Source organism: Cotesia typhae, unplaced genomic scaffold, assembly GCF_013202065.1.
Source record: "Cotesia typhae breed Kobodo isofemale line unplaced genomic scaffold, CoteBio_Ctyphae contig_5, whole genome shotgun sequence".
Classification (NCBI taxonomy): Eukaryota; Metazoa; Arthropoda; class Insecta; order Hymenoptera; family Braconidae; genus Cotesia; species Cotesia typhae.
This window is the reverse complement of record NW_027423757.1, coordinates 6754286-6777464: the sequence shown is the minus strand read 5'-3', so window position 1 is coordinate 6777464 and position 23179 is coordinate 6754286. Positions and strand designations below refer to the sequence as shown.

The following is a 23179-nucleotide window of genomic DNA, read 5'->3' as shown; positions in this document are numbered from 1 at the left end:
TTTTAACTCTTCTATATTCCAGCCTATAGATTACTGCGATTTAAAGTTTTGTATATCATTACATGCACGCTAGGAATCAAACCGATATTTCTCACGCGATTATTACTATTCTAAACGTCATTACTTACGTTAACTTCACGTCATCTATTAATTTTTTATAAATTAAATATTATTATTAAAATTATTGGTCGTGGTTCTGATACTTGATTATGATAAAAAAAATTAAATTAATTACTTTTATTAATCGATTTATTAATTGGATTATTAAATTGTGATTTATATTTGGGATATTAATTATTGAGAAATAACAATTAATATTTTTTTTACTTACTTAAGAATAGAATTATTTAAAGATTTTGAAGTAAAAAACTATTTTTATTGTCAATCGATACGGCTGAATTATTTTGTCCTATTCCGATAGTATAAGCACCAGGAACGATTTCGAATGAATTGATAATTTGTTTAGTAGATAAATTATTCATAAACCTTACATCACCTGTAATTTAAATTATTAATTTATTAAGATAGTTAAGTTGAAAGAAAAAGTCAATTTTTAAAAAAAAAAGACCGTTTATAGATTATATAAACATTATAATTTATCATCGTATGAAGTAATTCAGATCCCAGTGAATGTAATTAAATAAGTAGGTGATTCAGGTTATTACAGATTAATTTCTTTTTATATTAATTTTATTTTCAATTCAGCAACGTTTAAAAGATTTTTAAAATTAAAAAAAAAATTTTTTTTGAAGTTTAAAATTTTTAAAAAATTTTCTTAGAATTTCATTTAGAAGGATTTTTGGAAAAACTTTTTTTTTTTTAACTTTTTTTTTTTTAACTTTTTCTTTTGGAAATTTCTAAGTTAGAATTTTGAAAGGTTTTCTAAATTTCCTGTTATTTAATAATTTTTTAAAAAATCACCTCAAATTAAATATAGTTAATAAAATATTGTGTTTCAACGCCTAAAAAAAGCTTATCAGCTATCAAAGTTCCTAAGTAAAAAGTTCAAAAAATTTTAAAACAGTAAAAAATTAATAAAATGACTTTAGATTTAGATTATTGATAAATAACTTTCATAAATTTTTTAGCTTCAAATAAATTTAGGAAATAGTCAGTAAGTACAATCGAGTACTATCACAATTGTCGTGAAAGAAAAATATATCTTCAGAAAAAATTAAAAGAAAATAAAAAAGTATATTATTGTTTACTTATTGATTTGCACTTACAAAAAAAAAAGCAAAATTAAGTCTTGGAAATGACATTTAATTATTGGAATTTTATTTTTATTTTTTCAAGTGGAAATGAAAAAGTATGTCTGATTAATTATAGATGTATCCACTTGATTCTCAGACGCGCTATTTTTATTCAATCGACTTTTTATTCGATTAGTTTCTATTCTATTTTATAAATATTAATAGTTTTTCTGTTTTATTTATCAGCTATATTTAAGTGCTATTTGTATTGTCTAGCAGTTGTTTTAGTGTGACTATTATCGTAGAAATATGCAATTAAATAGCAGTACATTGCTGGGGTGATGAATGTAATTCAAGGGATGTATATACAGTTCCGCATACATTGTGGGCAATATTAGATGGTATGAGTTTGCTTGCGCAAACAATTTATATTGTTCAAAATAATTGCACACAAAATTTACGTTAATTTTATTTATTGTTCTATGCAAATGCTAAATATTTTTTTTGTTACTATTTTATTAGTGTTAATATTCCCCAATGATATGTTATTCATATCTTTATAATAACTATCGTATTATTTTTTACGCTGCTCTTAAAACCTTAATGCAATTTTTTCTACCAGAAATAATCATAAAAAAAATGATAGCTTACACTTGGAATAATTGTACACGACAAATAGACCGTTATCTAAAAAGTCACACCAAGTTCAAATGTCATTGTTGAAACTGACGACTTAACGACTGAACTTTTTCACTGTAATAGCAATAGTTGTAACATTTTATTATCCGTTTTAAATGCCGTGGAGGAGATAAAAATATTTTACATACACGCTTGATGGATTAGATAATGATGGTCGCTATACATAATTTAATTGCTGTTGTAAAATATGTAAATGATATAATAATTGTAGTTAACTTTTTAAGACACACGGAAAAAAGTAGCGGATAAAATATTCTTCACGTTAAATAAAAAGTTTTTTTCTAAATCGATAGTTCCCTCTTAAAAAAAATAAAAATCGTAAAATTTATCAAAGTCATAATTTAAACTTTAACGTTTAAAAACTTTTAAACATTTATATTTATTACACTCGTAAAATTGTTTGTAAAAATATATCCTGAATATTTTTATACTCTTCTTTAAAAGCGGATTATGTTAAATATACATAATTTTTTTCCAAATTATATATTTGAATATAATTAAATTGAGCTGTAATTAACAAACCGAATTTTGACTATTTTTATTTACGTATAGTAACGATAAATAAAAGAAAATTCATTTAAAATTATCAATCTATTCCAAGAACGGAGAAGATATTTATAAAAATGTCCAACTTACTTTGTAAATTAATTTCGAAACTTTTAGACATTTTGTCAATACGTAAACAGAAAAATGTAAATTTAAATCTACACATAATTTCTCATCATATTGGTCAATACTTTTTTAAATTACGACTTTTTTGTCTCTATTCATTCGATTAATATTCAATATTTTGCATAAAAGTTTTTTACTGAAGATTTAGATTAAATTGTGCGTACGAAAACGTCAATCTTACCGAAGAACTTATACACAAAAATTGGGACAAGTGAATAAATTTGTTTTTAAAATATTTATTAAATTCATTCATTCATTACATTGTCATTATTTATCTTATATTATGCGTTAAATATTCTTAATTAAGTAACAATATTTAATAAAGCCTATTAATATTAAATAGAATTTGTATTGATTATCATAATACTTGAAAAAAATTACGTCAATAATTAACACTCATATAAGCTATATTATTATTATTATTTGTATGAATAAATAATAAAAAATTTTTTGAAAAATATTATTATCATCGATGGTAAATTAGTAATAATATAGATCTTGAATAAGTAAATAGATGATGGTAATTGGAGGACGGTATTATAAAATAAAATAAGATCACAATATGAGTGTTCATGTACGCATCATATTCTTAATCAAAATGTGCTAAAAATGTAGCATGAAAAGAATACAATAATTATACAAAAATTATCAATATTTTATTACAAATTAAGCCGCCTCATCATCATCATCATCATCATCATCATCATCGTCTTCTGTGTTTGTTTCTTCCTCAACCCGTACATCGTTCTCCACTGGTGTGTCTAATTCGTTTACACTGTTGAAGCCTTCATGTTCTCCATCGTAGGGCTGTTCGCTCAAATCATCGTGATCTGTCGATATACAAGCAGCTTCTTCTTCGATCTAAATGAACAAATTTTGGATATTTTAGTTCTCAATGATAGATATAATATATCATAATTTATTTTAACTTATTGCGAATTATTTCGAGCAACTGTTTAACATTAATTCAAAAATTTCGTCACATAAAATATGTATTATTGCCACATATCATTTTATATATAAAAAATGATGACATTTGTTGTGCAATTAGTATTGAGTAAAATCATCATTTCTTGATACGATACTTAAAAATAAATCTTAAAGACTGGATTATTTAATTATAAACATCTTGACAGTCTGAATAATTATTTATGGCTTAGGTAGGCGAAATTATTTTTTCAAGAAATATATTTTTTATCAGTTCTATACTTTCTATGATTTTTATGAATAAAAAAAAATTTTTTTTTTACAATTAAGTATTTAAGTACTTCTAATTTTAATTAATTAACTTCAATTAAGCTCAATATATTGTAAGACTTTCTATAATAATTTTCCGGAGTTGTCGCTGTGATATCATCTTATTTTCATAACAAATTCGAGAACCAAATTTCAACAATCTGCTCTCGGAATTTTTTTTGGCAATTTTAAGACGATTTTTTTTTTACACGGGAGATATCTGAAAATTTTTATTTCTATTAAATTTTTAAAAAATTTGCACATCAAATTTTTTTAAATTTCTAGCTGTAGAATAATTAAATGCAAATTTTTTTCATAATAATTTGATTATTCTAAAAATCGAAAAAGTTGACAGATATCACAAATAATAATAAAAGTGCTTACGTGAGTATCATCATCAGCATCTGGACTATCCGGTCTTTCCTCATGATCATGTGAGTTAACATCGTCATGACAATGACACTCGTCTACAATCGATTCAGGAGCTACAGCATCATCTGCTGCCCCAAGATCAACTTCTGACACCAATTTTTCTTCACGCTCTTGTCTCTTACGAGCTTCTTCAGCAGCTTTCTCGATAGCATAACGCTCTTCTTCCTCGAGTGCTAGAATAGCCTCTTCTTCAGCAGCCCGTCTAATAATCATAAAAATAATAATATAAATAAATATTATTTTTAAAGAAAAGGGTAAGGATTTATAAAATGAAAAACCTTTGTTCTTCAGCAATTTTCGCATCTCGAATACGTTCACCTTCAAGTCTTGCTTCCTCAGCCTGTCTTTCGGCCTCCAGACGTTCCTGTTCCTCGATTTCTCTGAGCCTTGCCTGACGTTTCTCTTCCTCCAATCGCGCCCGCTCCTCAATTTCCGCTTTCCATCTTTCTTCGGCCAACCTAAATAGCATCAAAGCACATACAGGTTTACGAAAAACGGAGGCAGTCGAAGAGACCAGGTATTGGTTACCTGGCCTCCTCGGCTTGCCTCCTTTTCTCCTCCTCAGCTTGCCTTTTAAGTTCCTCCACTTGCCTTCTTAATTCCTCATCATCGAGTTTACGTTGCAGCACTAAAAAAAAAATATACAAAAAATAATATCATGCTGATAACGTGGTTCTTTCCGCTGTCATCCATCAGATTCACTCAGAGGTCTCTCGTTATTTAATATTTATTTTTCAGTATTTATTTACTTTTTGGTACCGTCATTTTTAAGTGAAATAAATGAAAGAAATGATAATTTTATAACACTAAAGATATATCACAAAATACTTTTAACGTGCAACATTCAGTATGTACGTAGATAATAATCGTGACATGACTATTGAGATGACTACTAATACAAGGACAGATAAATAGTGATATGATAAAATATAAGAATTAAGAATATAATATATATAAAAGAAGAGAAGAGTACATTGTAATAATTAGCGTCGGTTTACTGTCTGAGGGTACACTTTTCAAGAAGTCGTAGGAGCCCAAGTTTACGAGACATACCCTCATCGTCTCCTTGATTGTCATCTTGTTCGTCTTTTTCTTTGGGCAAGAAATCTGATTGCTCTGGAACTTCTTCAGTCTGTTCTACTGGAACACCTTCATCGTTTTCTAACGGAGGCATTTGTTCTGTACTTTCTTCAACAATTACAATATCTTTATCTACCAATTTTACTTCATTTTCTGCCGGTTCAGGTTCTGGTTGAATCACTTGTTCCGGTTCAATTTCAGCCTCAACCAATTGTTCTTGTATTTCTTTTATTACTTCTGGTTCTGGTTCAGATTCTACTTGAGGTTCTGGTTCCGCAACAGCAGGTTCCGGTTCTGCAACAGCAAGTTCTGGTTCTGCCTCAGCTACTACAGGTTCAGGTTCTGGTTCAGCTATTACAGGCTCTACTTTAACTGGTTCAGGTTCTGATTCTGGTTCAGTGTTTACTACAGGTTTTGTTTTAGCTATTTTCCGCTTTGATTTAGTTTTAACTTCGACAATTAGTTCCGGTTCTGGCACTACCTCTGGTTCTGGTTCTGGTTCAACAGCCACAATTGGTTCAGGTTCTGGCTCTGGTTCTGGTTCTGGTTCAGGCTCACGAACAAACTTTGAAACTGGTTTAGGTTCAGGAGCCCATTTAGGTTCCGATTGATATACACTCGCTAAATCTGGCTTAGAAATAGGTTCTGGATCTGGTGATGCTGAGGATAAAGATGACAATGATTGTTTAATGAATGACATAATGACATGATTGTAGTCAGGATTATTGCCTTAAATTCAAAATAACAATTAATGATTAATGGTATTAAATTTTTTATATTAAGGTAAAAATATTGGTCGTATAATAAATTTTTTCGAATTAAAGTTTTTTAACATTTAATTTTCTAAAAAAAATAAAACGACTTAAAAAATTAATAAAAACTTGACCGAAAAATTTTTGACAGTCATTTTCCATCTAAATAGCAGAGCAAGCCAAATTTGTTTATTACCGTCAGAATTTTTAGATAAATTTTGTTTTAAATATTTAAAATATTTAGGTTGCATATAAAATAGATTGGTTTGTTTTTTTTTGAGAGAAATTTTTGTAGACTAAAGTTAAAAATGACCGTCATTTCACATCACCAGTTACAACCAATAAGAAAGTCGGACACAGTAAAAAATTTTTCGTCAATGCGTCAAAAAATTTTTTACTGTGTAATTTAAAAATTAAGATGTTTATAATTAGCAAAAATTTGAATCATTCATTAGGAATATTAATTTCAAGGAGATTTAACATTTAAACTATTCATTTTGAAATTTTGGCAAAAATCTTGACCTTAGACATGACAGTAAATTACTATTCATGAAATATGCCTGTTATTTACCTTTTCTGGGCGAATAAATTCGATCTTCAGCCAATGCACGTGCTAAAATTATTTTGTTATTGTTTTAGTTAATAAAAGTATGACTTTGGATCATGATATAAAATTATTTACATTTATCGTACAACACAACACCGATACTAACCCTTTCTCAGCTCTCTTTCAGTGAGCGGAGCGTCGGGATCTGAGAAATACATATAATAGACATTTAATACAAAGTTAGTTACTTAGTTACCAGACAAATTTGTACCATTGCCACATCGTGCATAAGCAAAGTACCGCTAAGCTTCACTAATTGTCATAGTCATTAGTCATTACTCAGCTTTGTTAATAATGAAGATAGAAAGTTTCTGTTAGTTCTAGTAGAATTTATTTATTAGCAGTGTTCGTGTTGTTTTCATTTAAATAATTTATGTGATATAAATAAATAATGTTTGCCTGATGTTAAAAATTTAAAAGCACATTCCAGCGCTTATCTACAAACCAAAGCTTACCTCATAAATAAAAACTATCACTCTCAGCTGGGGGTCAACTACTTCACTTACCAATACGCAAACTATTCGTTAAGCAGTATGTTTAAAAAATTTAATTCTTCAAAATTTTTCTACTTTTATTTTAGAGTTTTAATTCTCCTCTCTAATTTTCAACAATTTTAATACAATTTTACTTTTAGCTATTATATTTATTTACTTCGTTATTATTATTAATATATTTATTTTACTTCAACTTAACTGACATCAAGTAGAAGAAAAAATTATAAACTTTTTTTTCAAACTATAATAAATTAAATATATTTTTTTATTACTTTACATTCATAAAGACTCTTTAAAAGTAATATAAACTAATTAAATTATCAAGTTTTAATCAGTTTTTAAACGAAAAAAACGACTATCAAACAGTAAGAATGACATACTAATTAAATAAAATTTTTAGCAATAATAAGAAGACTTAAAAATCGATTTTACGCAGATTCATTTTTTACTTAAATTAACGGCAGCTAAATTTGTTCCATGATTTGTTTTTCTTCTTAGTACTTTTTTCAAGAAGAAAAGTTTTGAGAAACCCATTTACCCTCGACTTATCTCCCCTGTTTCTTAAATATTTAACGACGTAAAATTCTTACCGTCAATTACCCTTAAAAATTCAAAGAAATCTCTATGTGAATATAAATTTATAAAAAACTATTTAATTTATTCAGCTTTATTTAAATAATTATTATTCTGCTTTAAATTTGATTTAATTAAATAAATAACACTTTAGTCATTGTATAATTGCAGTTACGTTAAAGTTCAAATATATAATCATTATCATTAATGGAAGACATATTTTATTTTTTGATAAATTAAGAAAAAAAAAGGTATGTAGGTTTGTAATATCACAAAATATGATAATAAATTATTCCTCATCGAGTTCGGGTATTGCGTCTTGATCTTCTTCAGCCTGTTGTTTTTTCTTTTTTGTGGGGTCCTCATTAAGCTCTGGTACGCGGGTTCTCCATCCTTGGCCTGAAATATTCAACAAATCCCCAGGTTTCTCTGCACTTAATCAACAATCAGCATTCTTTGTTGTTTTTTTATTTTTATTTTTATGTTTAGACTTTACTTGCTTTACTTGGATTTGTCTGCTATGGATCTTTGAAACCTGAGTCATGATGTGACTTGTTTGCATGTTTTACTATTAGATATTACTGAGAAAATAAATAATTATAAAAAAAATTCTCAGTAATAATGGTACCATCTTATAATTATAGTAATAATAATAATAATAGTATTATAATTTTGAGAATAATAAAAAATAAATTAACACCAATTGTTTAGATACTTTTTGTACACTTAAATTCGCTTATTGTTTATTTTCAATTTATCGATTGATACATGTTCAGATTTTTGTTGTGCTTGTGTTTTGCATAGACAATTAACACACAAACAGTGAAAAAAAAAAAAAAATAAAAACAAAAGTAAACAGTGACGACGATAGACAAGAAAAAAAATAGAAAAATAAAGACCACACGAGTGCACAAAACACAATAGAAAAAAAAAATTATAAACAAACAAAAAAAAAACAGTTATCAGGGGAAGGAGTTTTAAAAAAATATTAAAAAAAAAATCACATTCGTCACACACAACAGCGTCATATGGCCGCTTTTTACACTATTTTTTTTTTTCTATTTATAAAAAAAATACTAAATAAAATAATATTGAATAAGTGATCGAGATGTGTCAAGTTATATTTTTAATAAATTGAAATCGATGGCATATTATTAAAAAAATTTATGGGTTACAGTTTTTTTGGTGGAAAATTTATAATTTAATTTTTAGAAATGTTGAAATTCAAATTTTGTCTAAACTTCAAAATGTTCAATAAAATTGACAAGAATTTTTTTCTAAAGAGAATTAAATTTTATATGATGAAAAAATGTCATAACTTTTAAATTTCAGACGAATAGTGAATTTAATATTATTTGAAAAAAAAGTATTTTATCAAATTCAAATCCAAAAGTGAGAAATCAATATTTGGCGTTTAAAAATAAGCCATTCACGCTTTTTTACGTCTAAGAAAGTTTAAAAGAATAAATACTTGAATATCGACAAAAAAATTGTAAGAATAACACGGTCGTTTCCATCGATGCAATTTATAAAAACAATATGATACTTAATTTTCGTTGTATGGTTTACTTTGATACATGTATTAAAAATAGTATTGACGTGACGTCTGTTTAAATCGCGTGTCAGTTTACTGGACTTATTGTCAGTGACGTAGTCGTTTTGAAAAGTACTCACAAGCACTGGCCGCAGCCTGACGATTCTTTGCGTAGAAACTGAGGAGATTTACGTCACTTTGAACGTCAGCTGGACGCAAATCGGTTACTTTGTAGTAAGGCCTCCTACGTGAGTGGGGTTTACCTCCGGTGTATGAAACAGATGCTAAATGCCCACTGCCGAATTGCCGGTGTTCCGGTGACTCATACCAATTAGCTGGCTCATCATCTTTTTTAGCGTTTTTACGTGCTGTCAATACTCGTCTTACATAATCATCGCTGCGCATACGTTCTGGTGTAATTGACTCTACGAAATCACTGCACAAAATTTTTAATAAGCGTTTATTCGATTTTCGATGGACATTAATGTATTTTTAACTTTCTTCAGAAAAAAGTAGTAAGTTCTGGAAATAATCAGCCATAAAACATTTTTGTTTTATATTCATAGGTAATTAATTCAAATTATAAATTACAAGGAGTAAATAATAAGATTTACCGCATAAAAGAAATGGAAAACATAATTGAGGATAATAAAGTTACCTAGATACTGGTCGTGGTACAAAAACATGAATGCGACGAAGTAATGAATCAGCTCTAGCACGAATTTCTCGAGTCTCGTCGTCAAACATCTATAGAAATATCAATAGTTCATAAAACAACAAGTATTTTGTCAACAAACGAAAAAAAAAAAAAAACAATAACAATAATAAAATGTTTAAAGACAACTTAAGGGGTAAGATGGGTTTCCTCCGGGAAAAAAATGGCCTATTTTCAACAATTTTTTTTTTTTTTTATAGAAAATATGAAATATTTTATTCAAACTTTTTACTGCCTTAAAGATACATGTTTAATAAGGGATTATTGGAATTAAAAAAAAAAAAAATATTAATAACTCTGATAACCGGCGAGCCCTCGGAAAAAAGATGTGTTCGCGTGATCAGCAGAACTTTTAACAGGATTATTTAAAATAAAAAAAAAAAAAAAATGTGCTTTAGTTAAGAGTTCAAACTAAGTCTTGAACGAAAAACAAAAAAATAAAAAGTGAATTTTTGGCAGAGGTTTTTACAAAAAAAATTAAAAATTTGGTTACACGGAAAAAAGAAAACTTGAAAAATTACAGTATAAAATGTAAAATCAGTCTCGTCGTAATCAAACCTAGAAAAATTACAGTTTGAAATAATATTTTTCTAAATTCAATTTTTTAATTTAATATTCAGAGCTTTCAATGTAAATATTACGCGGCATTTTTTTAAAAATAGTTGTAATTAAAAAAAAAAAAAAGAAATCTTTCGTTCAAGACCTTCGTAAATTATATCTCGAAGACCTATCTAAAATTCCATCAAGATCAGTTGAATAGTTCTCGAGAAATCTTGGATACTGTCTTTGAAAACGTAGTTTTGAAAAAAACGCGTTTAAAATTTTAAGTGAGAATACAATAGCGTCTTGAGCGCGCAACTTTTTAAAACTGTATCTCCGAAATTATTATTCGGATCGATTTGAAATTTTAGGATAATATTTTAGAGATGTTGTAAAATTTAATAACACAAAAAAAATTTAATTTTTTGAAACCGTGAAACCCATATAACCTCTTAAGCAAAATCTTGTTTGCATATTTGTAAATATTACTCATCAACATGAAGTCCTTAATTTAAATATAGAGTTATTATTTATATCAAATTAATTTACTTTTTAATAATAACATTGACTCGGATTTAAATTAAGCTGACTGAAATTTATTCTCCCACGATATGAATCACCTGACGCATTTCCGCTCGCTTAATTATAATTATTTATTTATTTTATTTTATTGAATTGAAATTTAATGTAAACAAAAAAAATAAAATTTCACCGTTAATTTGAGTTAATAGAATGTAACTATTGATAAACTTACAATGTTGTCCTTGGAGTTGAGGTACTTGGACACATAAGAGGTACTAGAAGGTCGTGTTTGATTACGTATCCTCTGCAATTCCGCAGCAATAATACTGGGTCTTACTCGCGAATAAATTCGTATTGGCACGGGTACAGTGTATGCATGAAAAATAACTGGATAAGGTGTATGGATAACATTGACGAGCTTCTTGTGTGCAATGTAAGGCAGATGGTGAGGTAATTTATTCACCTGTATTTCATAACGTTTCCAATATTCATTTAACCTATTTTTTTTTTATTTTTATTTATATAGTTTCCAATGTGAATTATTGCATGATCATGCTGTTTGCTATTTTATTGCGAAGCAACGTGTTTGCGTGGTTTATTAAATGCCGCCTTTTAAGTGTCAAATACCTCAATATTAGTCTTATTATTCAAATTTATATGAAAATTAGTTACTAATACTATTTATTGATTATTGGGACTACTGTCTTTTAAAAAGTTAAAAATAATTTTATTGCATTCATATTTAGGCTTCTTCTAATTTAATTTTTAATGACATAAACTTTGACATACGTTGTATATAAAAATATACAAAAATTGAAAAATAATTCTTTTAACAAAAAAATTTTTAAAAATTTTAATATTTATTGAATAGTTAAATTTATGAACAATAAAAAATTAAATTAAGAAAATTTTGAGATAAAATAATCACAATTTATTTTAGTGATATTTGTACAGAGAAATAATTATTCCGATAAAAAAAAAAATTTATGATCAGTTAACGTGAATTAATAAAATAAAGTTTTATATTTAATTTTTTTCTCTTCGTGTAAAATTATACATTTAAACAATAAATATCTCTGGAAACATTTGTGTATTTAAAAAAAATTTTTTTTTAAAGTATTGTAAGTTATTTCCACTTCATTTGCCAAGATTTAAATATTACACACTTCATTCTACTTGTAGGCAACACTTGAGTCTTATTAATGATCGTATACTTATTTATTTTTGAATATGAAGCAAGTGAATTTATTTTTACAGTTATTTTTACTTAAATAAATTTTTCTACTGATCAATAAAAATTAATGTACATCTTTAATTAATCAAAACTAAGCGTGAGCATTCAAGCATCGATTGCTGAAATTAATTTAAAAAATTACTACTTCTAATTGAGCTTACAGCAAAATTCTATTTAACTAAAAAATTCACAAAATAAGACAGTAGTCACCTAAAAATGTATCTTAAATGAATAATGGTATGATTGTTGTTAATTATTCGAATTATTTTTAATTTATGATAATGAGTATTACGAGCGAAAAAGCGTCATCAATTACAATCCTAATTATTTTTAACCCTTTCAATTTTTTTTATCTAACATTAACTTAAATATAATACAAATCTAAAAATTTATAAATCAAAAAATTCTAAAATTATATAAAATAAAAATGTATATCCTTGTAAATATGAAAGAGTTAACGTCAATAACTGACCTGCTGCTGTTGAAGAGGCGGTAGTGGTCTGATTATTGCACCAGGGTTCTATTCAATATAAGCCATGATATTTGTCGAAGTATATATAAATGGTTTAGTCCATATTGTATCATATAGGTGTTTAAGTAATCCATAAGCAGAAAGGGCGAGATAAGCAGCAGTTGCAGAAGCACCAGCAAAAATTAAAATTAAAAAAAAAGCATTATAATCATAAACAAATCCAAATCCTATTATTTTATTTTTAACTTTCATAAAATTACATCCTCCAATAAAAATTTATTATAATTTTTTTTATCCATTATTTGACATCTAATCCTTTAAAAAGTCCGAAATTTTGAAATTAAAATATGTTTATTGTCAATGGCCAATTTCGTTGTGTGTCCATAAATATTAATGAAATCATTAAATTTGTAATTAATATTTTAGTGAAAAACAAAATAATTATTAAAAAAAAAAAAAAAAAAAAAAAAAAAAAAAAAAGCATGCAAAATATTGCCAGCAGGATTTTATGAATGATAATAATAGTACATATTTATTTTTAATGTAACATATAATGTTTATTTATTAATTGAAAATATAATTTTTATCATGGTATATATATTTATAATGTAAGAATATAATAAATTATTATTTAAATGTTAAGACACATTTTATAACAAGTGTATTTATGAGTAATATAATTTTGATGTATGCGAAAGCATTAAATACAATCTATAAATAATCGACAGAGTAACATAGTGAATTTATCTAATATATATTGTTATTATTAATATTTATTATCATGATTAATTCACAATGTATGTAAAATAATATGTATGTTTTTAAGCATGCTTTTAAACACGGTACGAGAAATGACGGTACGTTGTACCACCAGGCAAACGTCCAGATGTTGATGATTGGTATGATGAATGATAACCTCCAGGTCCAGAACCAGATGATGATCTGGTGTTTCTCTCAGTAGAGTATGATCCATATGGGCCGCTTTCGCGTTTAATGGTTGTCTCTTGGGTTGAACGCTGAGGACGACCGTACGGATCTGACGAGCTCGATGAATTGGTGTAACTGTAGCTGTACTGTTCTTCCGCTGATCTCACCCCAGTTGAAGGGTAGTCACGGACCACATAATGCCGCGGAGTCTGTACGGAGTTATATAATCACTATTCAAGGCCCTTGACCAATTTTTTTTTCTTTTTTCAAATATTATTTTTACTCTTTTTAGATTTTTTTTTTATTAGTTGGGTTATTTTGGTTTTTGAGTTGCTGGTCATTACATGGAGAGAAATGTTATTAATTAACTGATTGCAAGTAAAATTAATTTAATATTTAAAAGAATTAAAAATAATTTTAGGTAATACAGTAGCTGTTATCAGTTTTTCTAAATTTCAATGAAAAAAAAATAATTGATTTTTTTTTGTTATGCAGAAAAAAAAAATTTTCTGCACAGTAAAAAATTTTGCGTCAAAAAATTTTGTGTTAAACATTTAACACTTTGATGTGTTGACGCAAAATTTTTTACTGTTTGTGCCAAGAAAATATTGAGAAATACCAAAAGTATTTTGGTACAATAAAAAATTTTCTTAGCTCAAGAAAATTTGACTTTGCTCAAAAAATTGTGAGTCTTTCTTAATATTTTCTTGTCTTAAAAAAATTAAAGCTCTCGTCAAAAATTTTTCCTTTTTAAGTACAGCAAAAAATCGACGATACATTTCTCTTCTTGTTACATAACTTAATAGGAGAACGGTCTTACAAAAATATAAATTTTTATATGGTCTCAATAATTAAATAACAGCCTTTGTTGTATAGAATTGTTATTTAACGAAACATAAAAGCAATAAAAAGCGTAAATTTAAGGCGTAAAAATGCAATGTGGATAAATAATAAATATGAGTTTTAGTTTAATACTGTAGACACACAACGTGCGGGCCGACTATGATGTGCATATAAATATAACAATATTTTAATTTTTTTTTTTTTTATTGTTATTTCGAAATTATATTATAAATTATATACTTAGAATTTCGTAAATAATTTTACAAGTATCACCTTGCCAAGAGACACGCAAGATTTACTTTCACACGCAAAGTGATAAATCTTAAACGTTACTTAGTGTCTCACTGGAATAGAATTCGGTTATTTAAATAATATATATAATAATATTTTCTGTAAATGTTTTATGTAATAATTTTTGAATTCTGTTTTTTGTTGTTGTAGTGGTTTATTTACTCCTCACAAAATACATTACCTCTACACAGTTTTTATTTATTTTAATATTTATGTACGCGATATGAGATATTACAAGCATACAAAAAATAGTTAGTTAATTTTTCTTATTTTCTCAAATCTAAAATATTAAAATTTTTCATGTCTCAGTATTGTTTTTTATCTCTCCTCTTACACTACTAATATAATAAATTCTTCCGTAGTTTATTTAATTACTCTCAACCATTAAAAAAAAAAAAAAAAAAAAAAAAACATTCTATTAAAATAAATCCTGAGTATCGACACCAAAAAGCGAGAAAAATTTCAAACACTCGGTAATCGTTTTCGTGAATTTCGTTTTCATTAAAATAAATGAATTTAAAATCGATACCACGACGGTCTTTGCAAGTTAATAAGAATTCGTGTATGGCCACTGGCCGGAGCAATGGCGTGTCTTTTGGCGCCAGGGTGTCTTGTAAGAATCCCTTTTTCAAAAACGCATCCTTTGGCGGCTAATTCCGCAGCAGCGTCTAATCCGACTTTCGTAACAGTACCGCCCTTGATCAATTGTCTTGCATGATCATCTTGGGAGGGATTTTTTCCACGTATTGACCCTTCTTTGTCCTTAATTGTCGCATACTGATAAAACTCTTTTTCCGGGTCTTGTTTTTTCCGTCCCCAGACTGTAAATGGCTCGGGAACGAGCGAAGGCCGTGGTACAAATGGAACCTTTTCCCATGGAAATAGTTCTCGTTTCTAGAAATATCCAAAGCCTTGCCGATTAGGCTTCTCTTCCATTTTTTCTACTACTTTTATGTCTATTTTATTTTTTTTACGATCATACGGCGTTCTCTTTCCGCTAATCTTCAATCGATAATAATTTCATTGTATTTCACTTCCACACCCACCCTTTTAGCTAATAAAAAATAACAATTGTAGCTATTATAATTATTATTCTTGTTCAATTTACGCAAATTTAATTATTTAAGAGGAGAGATCATTTATTTTATTCAATTTTTTTTTTTTTTTGATAAATTTATCAATTTTGACTATTTGACTTTTTTAATCATTACATTACAGCGAATGTTGAATTTTAAATGGTATTTAGTATTCATGAATTTATAGGTAATAATTAAAATCAAATAAATGTCAAATAACTGTCAAAATTTTGCCATTTCGTTGCCAACATCGTTTGTAGTGCACATCGCCCTTGTAAACAAGTTTCAAATCAATTTTATTTTACGACATTGGCCAACTTCCTTTGAATGACGATATAGAAAACAATTTTTTTTTTATTTTGTTTAATTCATTGATCTACAGAGAAATAATAATAATAACATATTTTTCTCTTCATTTTTTACAGCTTTTTATTTATTTATTTATTATGATAACAAGGACTATTAGCAAAAAATTATTAACAAGAAATATTAGCAAAAAAAAATTTAGAAAATTCAAACAAATATTTTTTTTTGAAATTAAAGATTAAAAAAAAAAATTTGTTGCAATATTTATGAAAAAAAAAAATTAAATGATTTAAATTATGCATAATTAATATATTTAGCGCCATTAATTACAATTTCAAAATTATTTTTTCAAATTTTTTCGGATTGTTTTCCTCCCACGTTCTTTACAGTCGTAAAAATATAAATGTATATTTTATTTATATAAGCCATATTTAAGTATATGGTACATATGATGTAGCCTGCGACGTATGAATTTCTACGACGAAGTGAGGCTCCGTCGAATAAGAGAAGCCAAGTGGGGGATTCACGGACGGTTGGTACGTCGCGAGACTAAATTAGGGCAGCGTAACGCAACACCGCGGTTTAAGTGTCTGACGTTTCTCTTAAGCTATTTGCAAAAGATACTGAAAGCTTTTCTCTCTTTACACACTACTGTTATTATTATTATCATTATAATAATCATCATCATAACAATTACAATAATAACAATCCAACTATTTTCACGGTTACATAATTTGCGAATTTATAATTTTGCGTTAGCAGAGCGCTAAAAAATTCTCTCACCCACTCATTTCAAAATCTTTTTTTTGGACGCGTAATTTTACTGATACATTTTAATAGCAGTTTGAATAATTTTTTCGGTTATTTTCAAAAAAATTCATTGGGTCATCTAAGTTTAACATTTTGTGAGTCCCGGAAAATAGCTCTGTCTCAAAATAGTCGTAACTGATGACCCTACTGCCCTCTTATAGTTATTTATATAGTTTCTTGATTTTTCTGTGACGCACATCCGTTAATAATTTAAAAAAAACTCAAAAAAAAAAAAAAAAAATTTCAATTTACTTATACATAAAAATATAACGACAATTAAATAATAGTAATTTAATTTAAAAATAAATAATGGATGATTGATTGGATCAGAGTTTATGCCAAGTGACAATGTTTAGTTATCCGGTATTGGCACGTGTGTGTTATACTTGTCATACGATAACAACTCCAGAGTGCCAAACACCAAGGATATTTTTTGAGTAATTACACAATGTGTATTTATTTATAATTGTATTTTATTTTTTACGTCAAATTCGTCAATAAAAACTAATAAAACACTTGATGTATGATAAAATTTATGTAATTAGTATATCATTATCACAATAAATTAAAAAAAAAAATTAATGTCTTCGAACATTTAAATTTATTTACAAATGGACTGTGGTTTTGTTCCTTTAAATTCTGACCCATTGTGAGACACTAAGCACATTTTAACATGAAATATATTTCTGTATATATTTATATTATTCTGTAATGGTCAGAGTAAAGTGTGGAAGATGAAACATTATTTTATCGATAGTTAATTGTTAAATAAATTAGTCGTATCTCGCATAGATAAAACATTGCTTTGATAATTTAATGACTGGTAATAGAGTCAACGTTTCGGATTTTTTTAACAATAATTTACAATAATAAGAACGCCTTACGATCTTTAGTAAGAAATATTGTAAATAAATAAATAAATAAAATATAAAAGCCCGTGCAAAGCGTTGTACATGCATTTTTACTGTCAATATAAATTTTTAATATCGACAATAAATTTTTAAAATCTAATAAACTAATACTCGAAACTTTGACTCCTTTTTTCTGGTAAAAACTAAAATTTTTATTTTTTATTTAAAAAATAAACTGTTGATTGGAGTTATAAATTTATGATTACTGTTTTTTTGTGTTGGGATTTGCTTGAACGGCATGACAGGAATATATATAAATTATATACACAGAAAAAAAAATTTGCTTGAATCAAGTAAATATTTTTAAAGAACTTTATCTTCTTGATTGGAATAGAAAAATTCTTAAACTAAAAAATTTTTCTTGGCTTAAGTAAATTTTACTTGACTTAAGAATTTTTCCTCTTGATTCAAGACAGTGAAACTGTTCAAAATTATTTTCTTGGTTCAAAAATTTTAATTTTGATTCAAGTTAAATTTTTTTTCAGTGTATTTTTTATGGTTAATAGCGTTTGCAATGACATGTAATGTGTTATTTAAAATTATAATATAAATGCATTCGATGGTTGACAATGATGATTAATTAATAACAGTAATAATTTAATAAAGAAATAAAAATAAAAAATTACTGACCGTCACGGTGTAGTGCGATGAAATCGGGCGTGTGTAGGGTCGTCGGGTTGTGTAGAAATCGCTTTCATAAACCATTTTTTCGGTAGTCGTTTATTAAAGTTGAACAAAAAAAAAGAACAAACTTTTAAAAAAATGAATAAACAATTGGAAGAAACAAACTTTTTAAAATAAGTTTAAGAATAAAATCCGCAGATTGGCGATGCGGTCACGTTGATAGTTCGGACAGTTCTGTTTTAAGAACGCGGGAAGACTTGAGGATGTTTTAGAAGTTAAAACCCCTTCTTTTCCGTTAGTACTATAAAAGCCAATTATATGACTGATCTCTCCCTCCCCTTAATTCTAATACATTTAAAATTTCATTGCGTCATATTAAACAACATACGTCTGATGAACGCATCTAAAGAAATAGAAATTGTGTTAAGGTTGTCCACATGACACTTGTTACTTTATTTTTTGGGGGTTTTTTTTAAACAACTGATCATCAGCGGCCGTTTGATTTTTATTTTTTAACACCCGGGGACACCCATTCAATGAAACGTGACGTCGCAGGACCGAGAATATTTTTTATTGAAGGTCTTACTTATTTATAGCTCAACTGCTCTCATCTGTGATATGATTAGTCTATATGATTATTTTTATTTTAATTATTAATATAGAATTTTTAGATGTTATAAATTTTTAAATCCATCAAATTTCATTTTTAATAGAAAACATTAACGCTTTTTATTTTGAGAATTCAATTCACAGTTTGAGAAAAAACATTTGTTTCATTTTTTCATTAGACAAAAATAAATGATCCCGTTAATATTTATTATTATAATAAATTTTATAATAAAAATTATTGTTAGTTATAAATAAATTTATTTATTTACATGAACTCGTTTCATATATACAGTTTTCAAAATATTAAATAAATTATATCCAAACTATGGTAAATATACAAAAGTGAATCATTTATTTTTTTATAAATTTAAACTTCTTAGTATGATACTGAAAATGTTTCATGGCTGACTTACAAGGTTGCCATTTTTAATCTAAAAATTAAAAACATTTTTTTATACAAAACAAGATATTTATAAAGTTAATCTGACTTGTAAAAAATAATTTCCTGTAAAAACATGAAAAGTTTTGCATAAGATATTTGAAATTTTTCCTCTGCTGTACAGTTAATGGAGATAGTACTAAGATATTGTATAATATCTTTCAAAGGTTTAAATATACAAATGCTTGCGCAAAACTGTTAGTTGAAATTCCACTACAATTATTATAACTTATTTTTCTTTGATACATAATTTGGTAAGTATTTATCTGTATGAAACGTAGAAATTGCGCATTTTAGATCTCTAAAAATTATAAGTTACAGCAAATATTGAATTGTGACAACAATTTTTTATTAAAATTCAGTATCAACCGGATTAAGAAATCTAATTTAAAATTAATTAATCCATGCGAAATGTAAATCTCTATAATAGTCATCTCAAATCATTTCGAATTGTTTTTAATAATTTCAAATTAAATTTCTCAGTCAGGACGAGTCAACTAATTAAATTTAAAGAAACATTAAAACTATTTATGATTTTAATTAAATAACAATAATAAAATTTCACTAGTGAAAATTAAAAAAAATATAGATACAATTTTTTAAGAAACTGAAAATAGCAGGCATTTGCAATTTTTTAGATTCTTACAAAAAATAAATTACTACTATTATTCCTTAGAAAACATTGAAAAAAAAAAATTATATCGATAACTTGTTAAAATAAGTACAAGTGGAATTTTTAAGAAAATTTTTTTTTTTATAATAATTCATTTGTAAAAGAAAATCCTAGAAATCATCAGATGTGAGCTAATTTCAGTATCATAATTTAAAAAAAATTTTTTCTCAATATTTAATTTACAATAAAAATAAAATTAAAAAATTGTCTGATATCTGATAGTTTCAACATATAATACCTTCCATTGTTGTTATTCAACTCACAAATTTATTCAAGGCGTAGTTAGAGAATTAAAATTTCTTAAAATAAATTTAGTATATTCCAACTGTAAATCAAAATAATTATTTTTTAGTAAAAATATCTGAATACTACGGATATAGTTTATAAATAGTTCATAGTTCTCCATACCAATCACCATGTATCTCTACATAATAATTGTTTTTATTATTATTTACGTTCAAAAGAAATCCACAACAAACTAGCGTCATCAATCGGCTTCTTTAGAAACTTATTTTTAAATTATTTCTCAACTGTTACGGATGTAAACAAACACTTGAGTGTACAAAACAAAACTTATAATAATATTATTCTGTACTATAAATAATTTAGTGGTGATTTTTATTGAGAAGAATAATAGGATAACGATTAAAAAAATGTCTCAACACGGAGCGGCTTTGCAAACTTATAATCAAGAACTTGTCAAATGTAAGAACTTGATAACCTTGTTATTTATTTTTTTCTTATTGTTGTGAGCATATTCTATTTGATTAATATTTCGATTGTGTATTAATTTATTAAAATTTTAATTAGGTTTAGAAGATGTTAAATCCAAAAAGGCAATGATACAAGCAGAAATAGATGTCGAGGAAGAAGAGCAGCATAACCTAGAACGGGAGATTAAAAAATTGCACTACAAATTAGTGCAAGTAACCGACAGTCTAAATAAAAAAATTTTAATAAGAAATGAATATAATCGAATAATTACAGATACGGAAGCACATTATATGAAAGTAATTATTTTTAATTACATTGACGATTAAATTTATTTTTAATTTCAAAGTTATTTAAGGGATACAACTAGTGTGAAATTTTCAAAAAATCAATTTTTTTTTTCATATTTCGATAGGTTATACTTTTAAAAATAACATACTAAAATTTTTTAATTGATATCTCAAATAGTTTTTGAGTTACAGTCATTTAAAGAGTAGCCGTTCGGCAATTGGAATAGGATCATTTTTCGAATTTGTTAGAGTGATTACTCGAAAACAAATTATCCGATCACTACCAATTTTTTTTCTGCATGTTCTGTATATAATTTTTCATACAATGACTCTTCAGTTTTTTGATCTGATCAAAAGTCGAATTTTAGCAGGCCAAAAATCAGTAAAATTCAACTTTTTTTTTTTAAAAAACCCCGCCATTTTGTCAATTTTTGATATTTTTTTTTCGACCGAGGCTCATTGTATGGGTAATATCTTCTAGTTTCACAAGAATTTTTTTTTTTTATGTTTCATCCATGGAGAAGGCCCGAATCACTGCAGCAGGAGAGGACCTTTTTTTTAGCTCCGTCGGAGATCGTGTGTAACTTGGAAAACATTAAATTTTTTTCTTAAAATATGTATTAATATACCCTTAAAATTTTAAAACAATTGACAAAGGAATTATTTTAATTTAATTCTCAAAAATCGCCTTTTTTTAAGCTGTCACACTAGTTGTGCTCCTTAAGATGTGAATAATTAGAAATGTAAAAAAATTTTATTTAAAAGCGGATTAACAATTTTTCATTAACATTTTTAACAAATAAATTTAAACAGAAAAAAAAATTTCATCTTCATTAAAAGCTCTAAAAAATTATGAATGCAATTTTTTTAAAATAATTTTGTAGACGCAGTTCATTTTTGATGAAAAATCAATAAACTGTCAAATATCTGCTATTTTAATATCAAATTTTTTGCAGTTTTTAAATAAAAATTCTGATTCAATGTACGTAGGTTATTTTTTATCCGGATAAACTCAGGCATCAATCGATGAAATTTTTTTTTTCATTTCTAGCTACTCTAAGGATGTTAATAAATTAAACAAAGTAATTTTTTTTTAAATAATTTATTTAAATATTAATAATATTAAATATTTATATTTTTTTTTATTAGATTGTCGATAGCTCGCAAATGCTTTTAGCTGTTGTACAACGAGAAACATCGTCATTAGATCAATCATTGGGAAAGTCTAAGCCAGAGAAGTCACAATCACAACCTACATGGCTATCCGTACACCATTCATAATTTTATAATGATACATTAATAATTTATCGATCATTCAAATTATTACTCATTAAACATTAATTTTATTTTTTTAAACTAAGTACAAAAAACTGTAGATAACTTTTTTATATCATAAAAAATTCGCTATGTAGGGTTGTAAAAAATATATTTAAACTCATTTTTTCATCAACATATCATTAGATTAGCTCGTAATTTTTTACTGACTGACTATTTAGAAAATTAAGTCTGATGTTTCGATCTATTACACTGAAGTATTGCTATTTCTATTTTATTATTGAAAATACATCGATGATGTATTTTGATTTTTCTGATTACAATGCAATATTGAGTTGCATATAATAAATACTAATTACAAAACTATTTTAATATCGCTTGGCCATTATATCTATATTTATTTATTTTATTGGAGTTATTTGTATAAAAATGACATTCATCACAGGATGTTTTAAGATCGCTTTTTTTCGACAATTGTTTATACTAAAAAAATTTATACCTAACATATTTTATAATATAAATAAATTTTATTTTTTAACACATTTATCGATGCTATTAATGAGAATTTATTTTCAGTCTCAATTAATTTTTTAATAGCATATATACTTTAGTGATAAGTATTGAAAGATATCTGGTATA

General features: G+C 26.5%; 2 protein-coding genes across 9 annotated transcripts; one reads left to right on the top strand and one right to left on the bottom strand.

Annotated features, from left to right (window-relative positions):
- Positions 1 to 3127: 3127 nt before the first annotated feature.
- Positions 3128 to 18820, bottom strand: LOC141531226 (uncharacterized). Of its 8 annotated transcripts, none has more exons than XM_074248856.1 (11): positions 18550 to 18818; positions 11282 to 11512; positions 9931 to 10019; positions 9413 to 9708; positions 6778 to 6816; positions 6636 to 6677; positions 5286 to 5972; positions 4761 to 4860; positions 4511 to 4690; positions 4185 to 4434; positions 3128 to 3425 (listed from the first exon to the last, which is right to left on the bottom strand). In XM_074248856.1, exons 1-11 carry the CDS (start codon positions 18622 to 18624, stop codon positions 3231 to 3233), a joined length of 2184 nt encoding a protein of 727 aa, XP_074104957.1. In that variant the 5' UTR covers positions 18625 to 18818; the 3' UTR covers positions 3128 to 3230. The 8 variants fall into 8 exon arrangements, with proteins under 8 accessions (XP_074104957.1, XP_074104958.1, XP_074104960.1 ...); XM_074248857.1 differs by having other exon boundaries at positions 4511 to 4675; XM_074248859.1 differs by having other exon boundaries at positions 4803 to 4860.
- Positions 18821 to 20790: 1970 nt separating this feature from the next.
- On the top strand, positions 20791 to 23010 carry LOC141530438 (microtubule nucleation factor SSNA1). The gene is made up of 3 exons (XM_074247531.1): positions 20791 to 20969; positions 21075 to 21274; positions 22415 to 23010. Exons 1-3 carry the CDS (start codon positions 20918 to 20920, stop codon positions 22544 to 22546), a joined length of 384 nt encoding a protein of 127 aa, XP_074103632.1. The 5' UTR covers positions 20791 to 20917; the 3' UTR covers positions 22547 to 23010.
- The last annotated feature ends 169 nt before the right edge of the window (positions 23011 to 23179 follow it).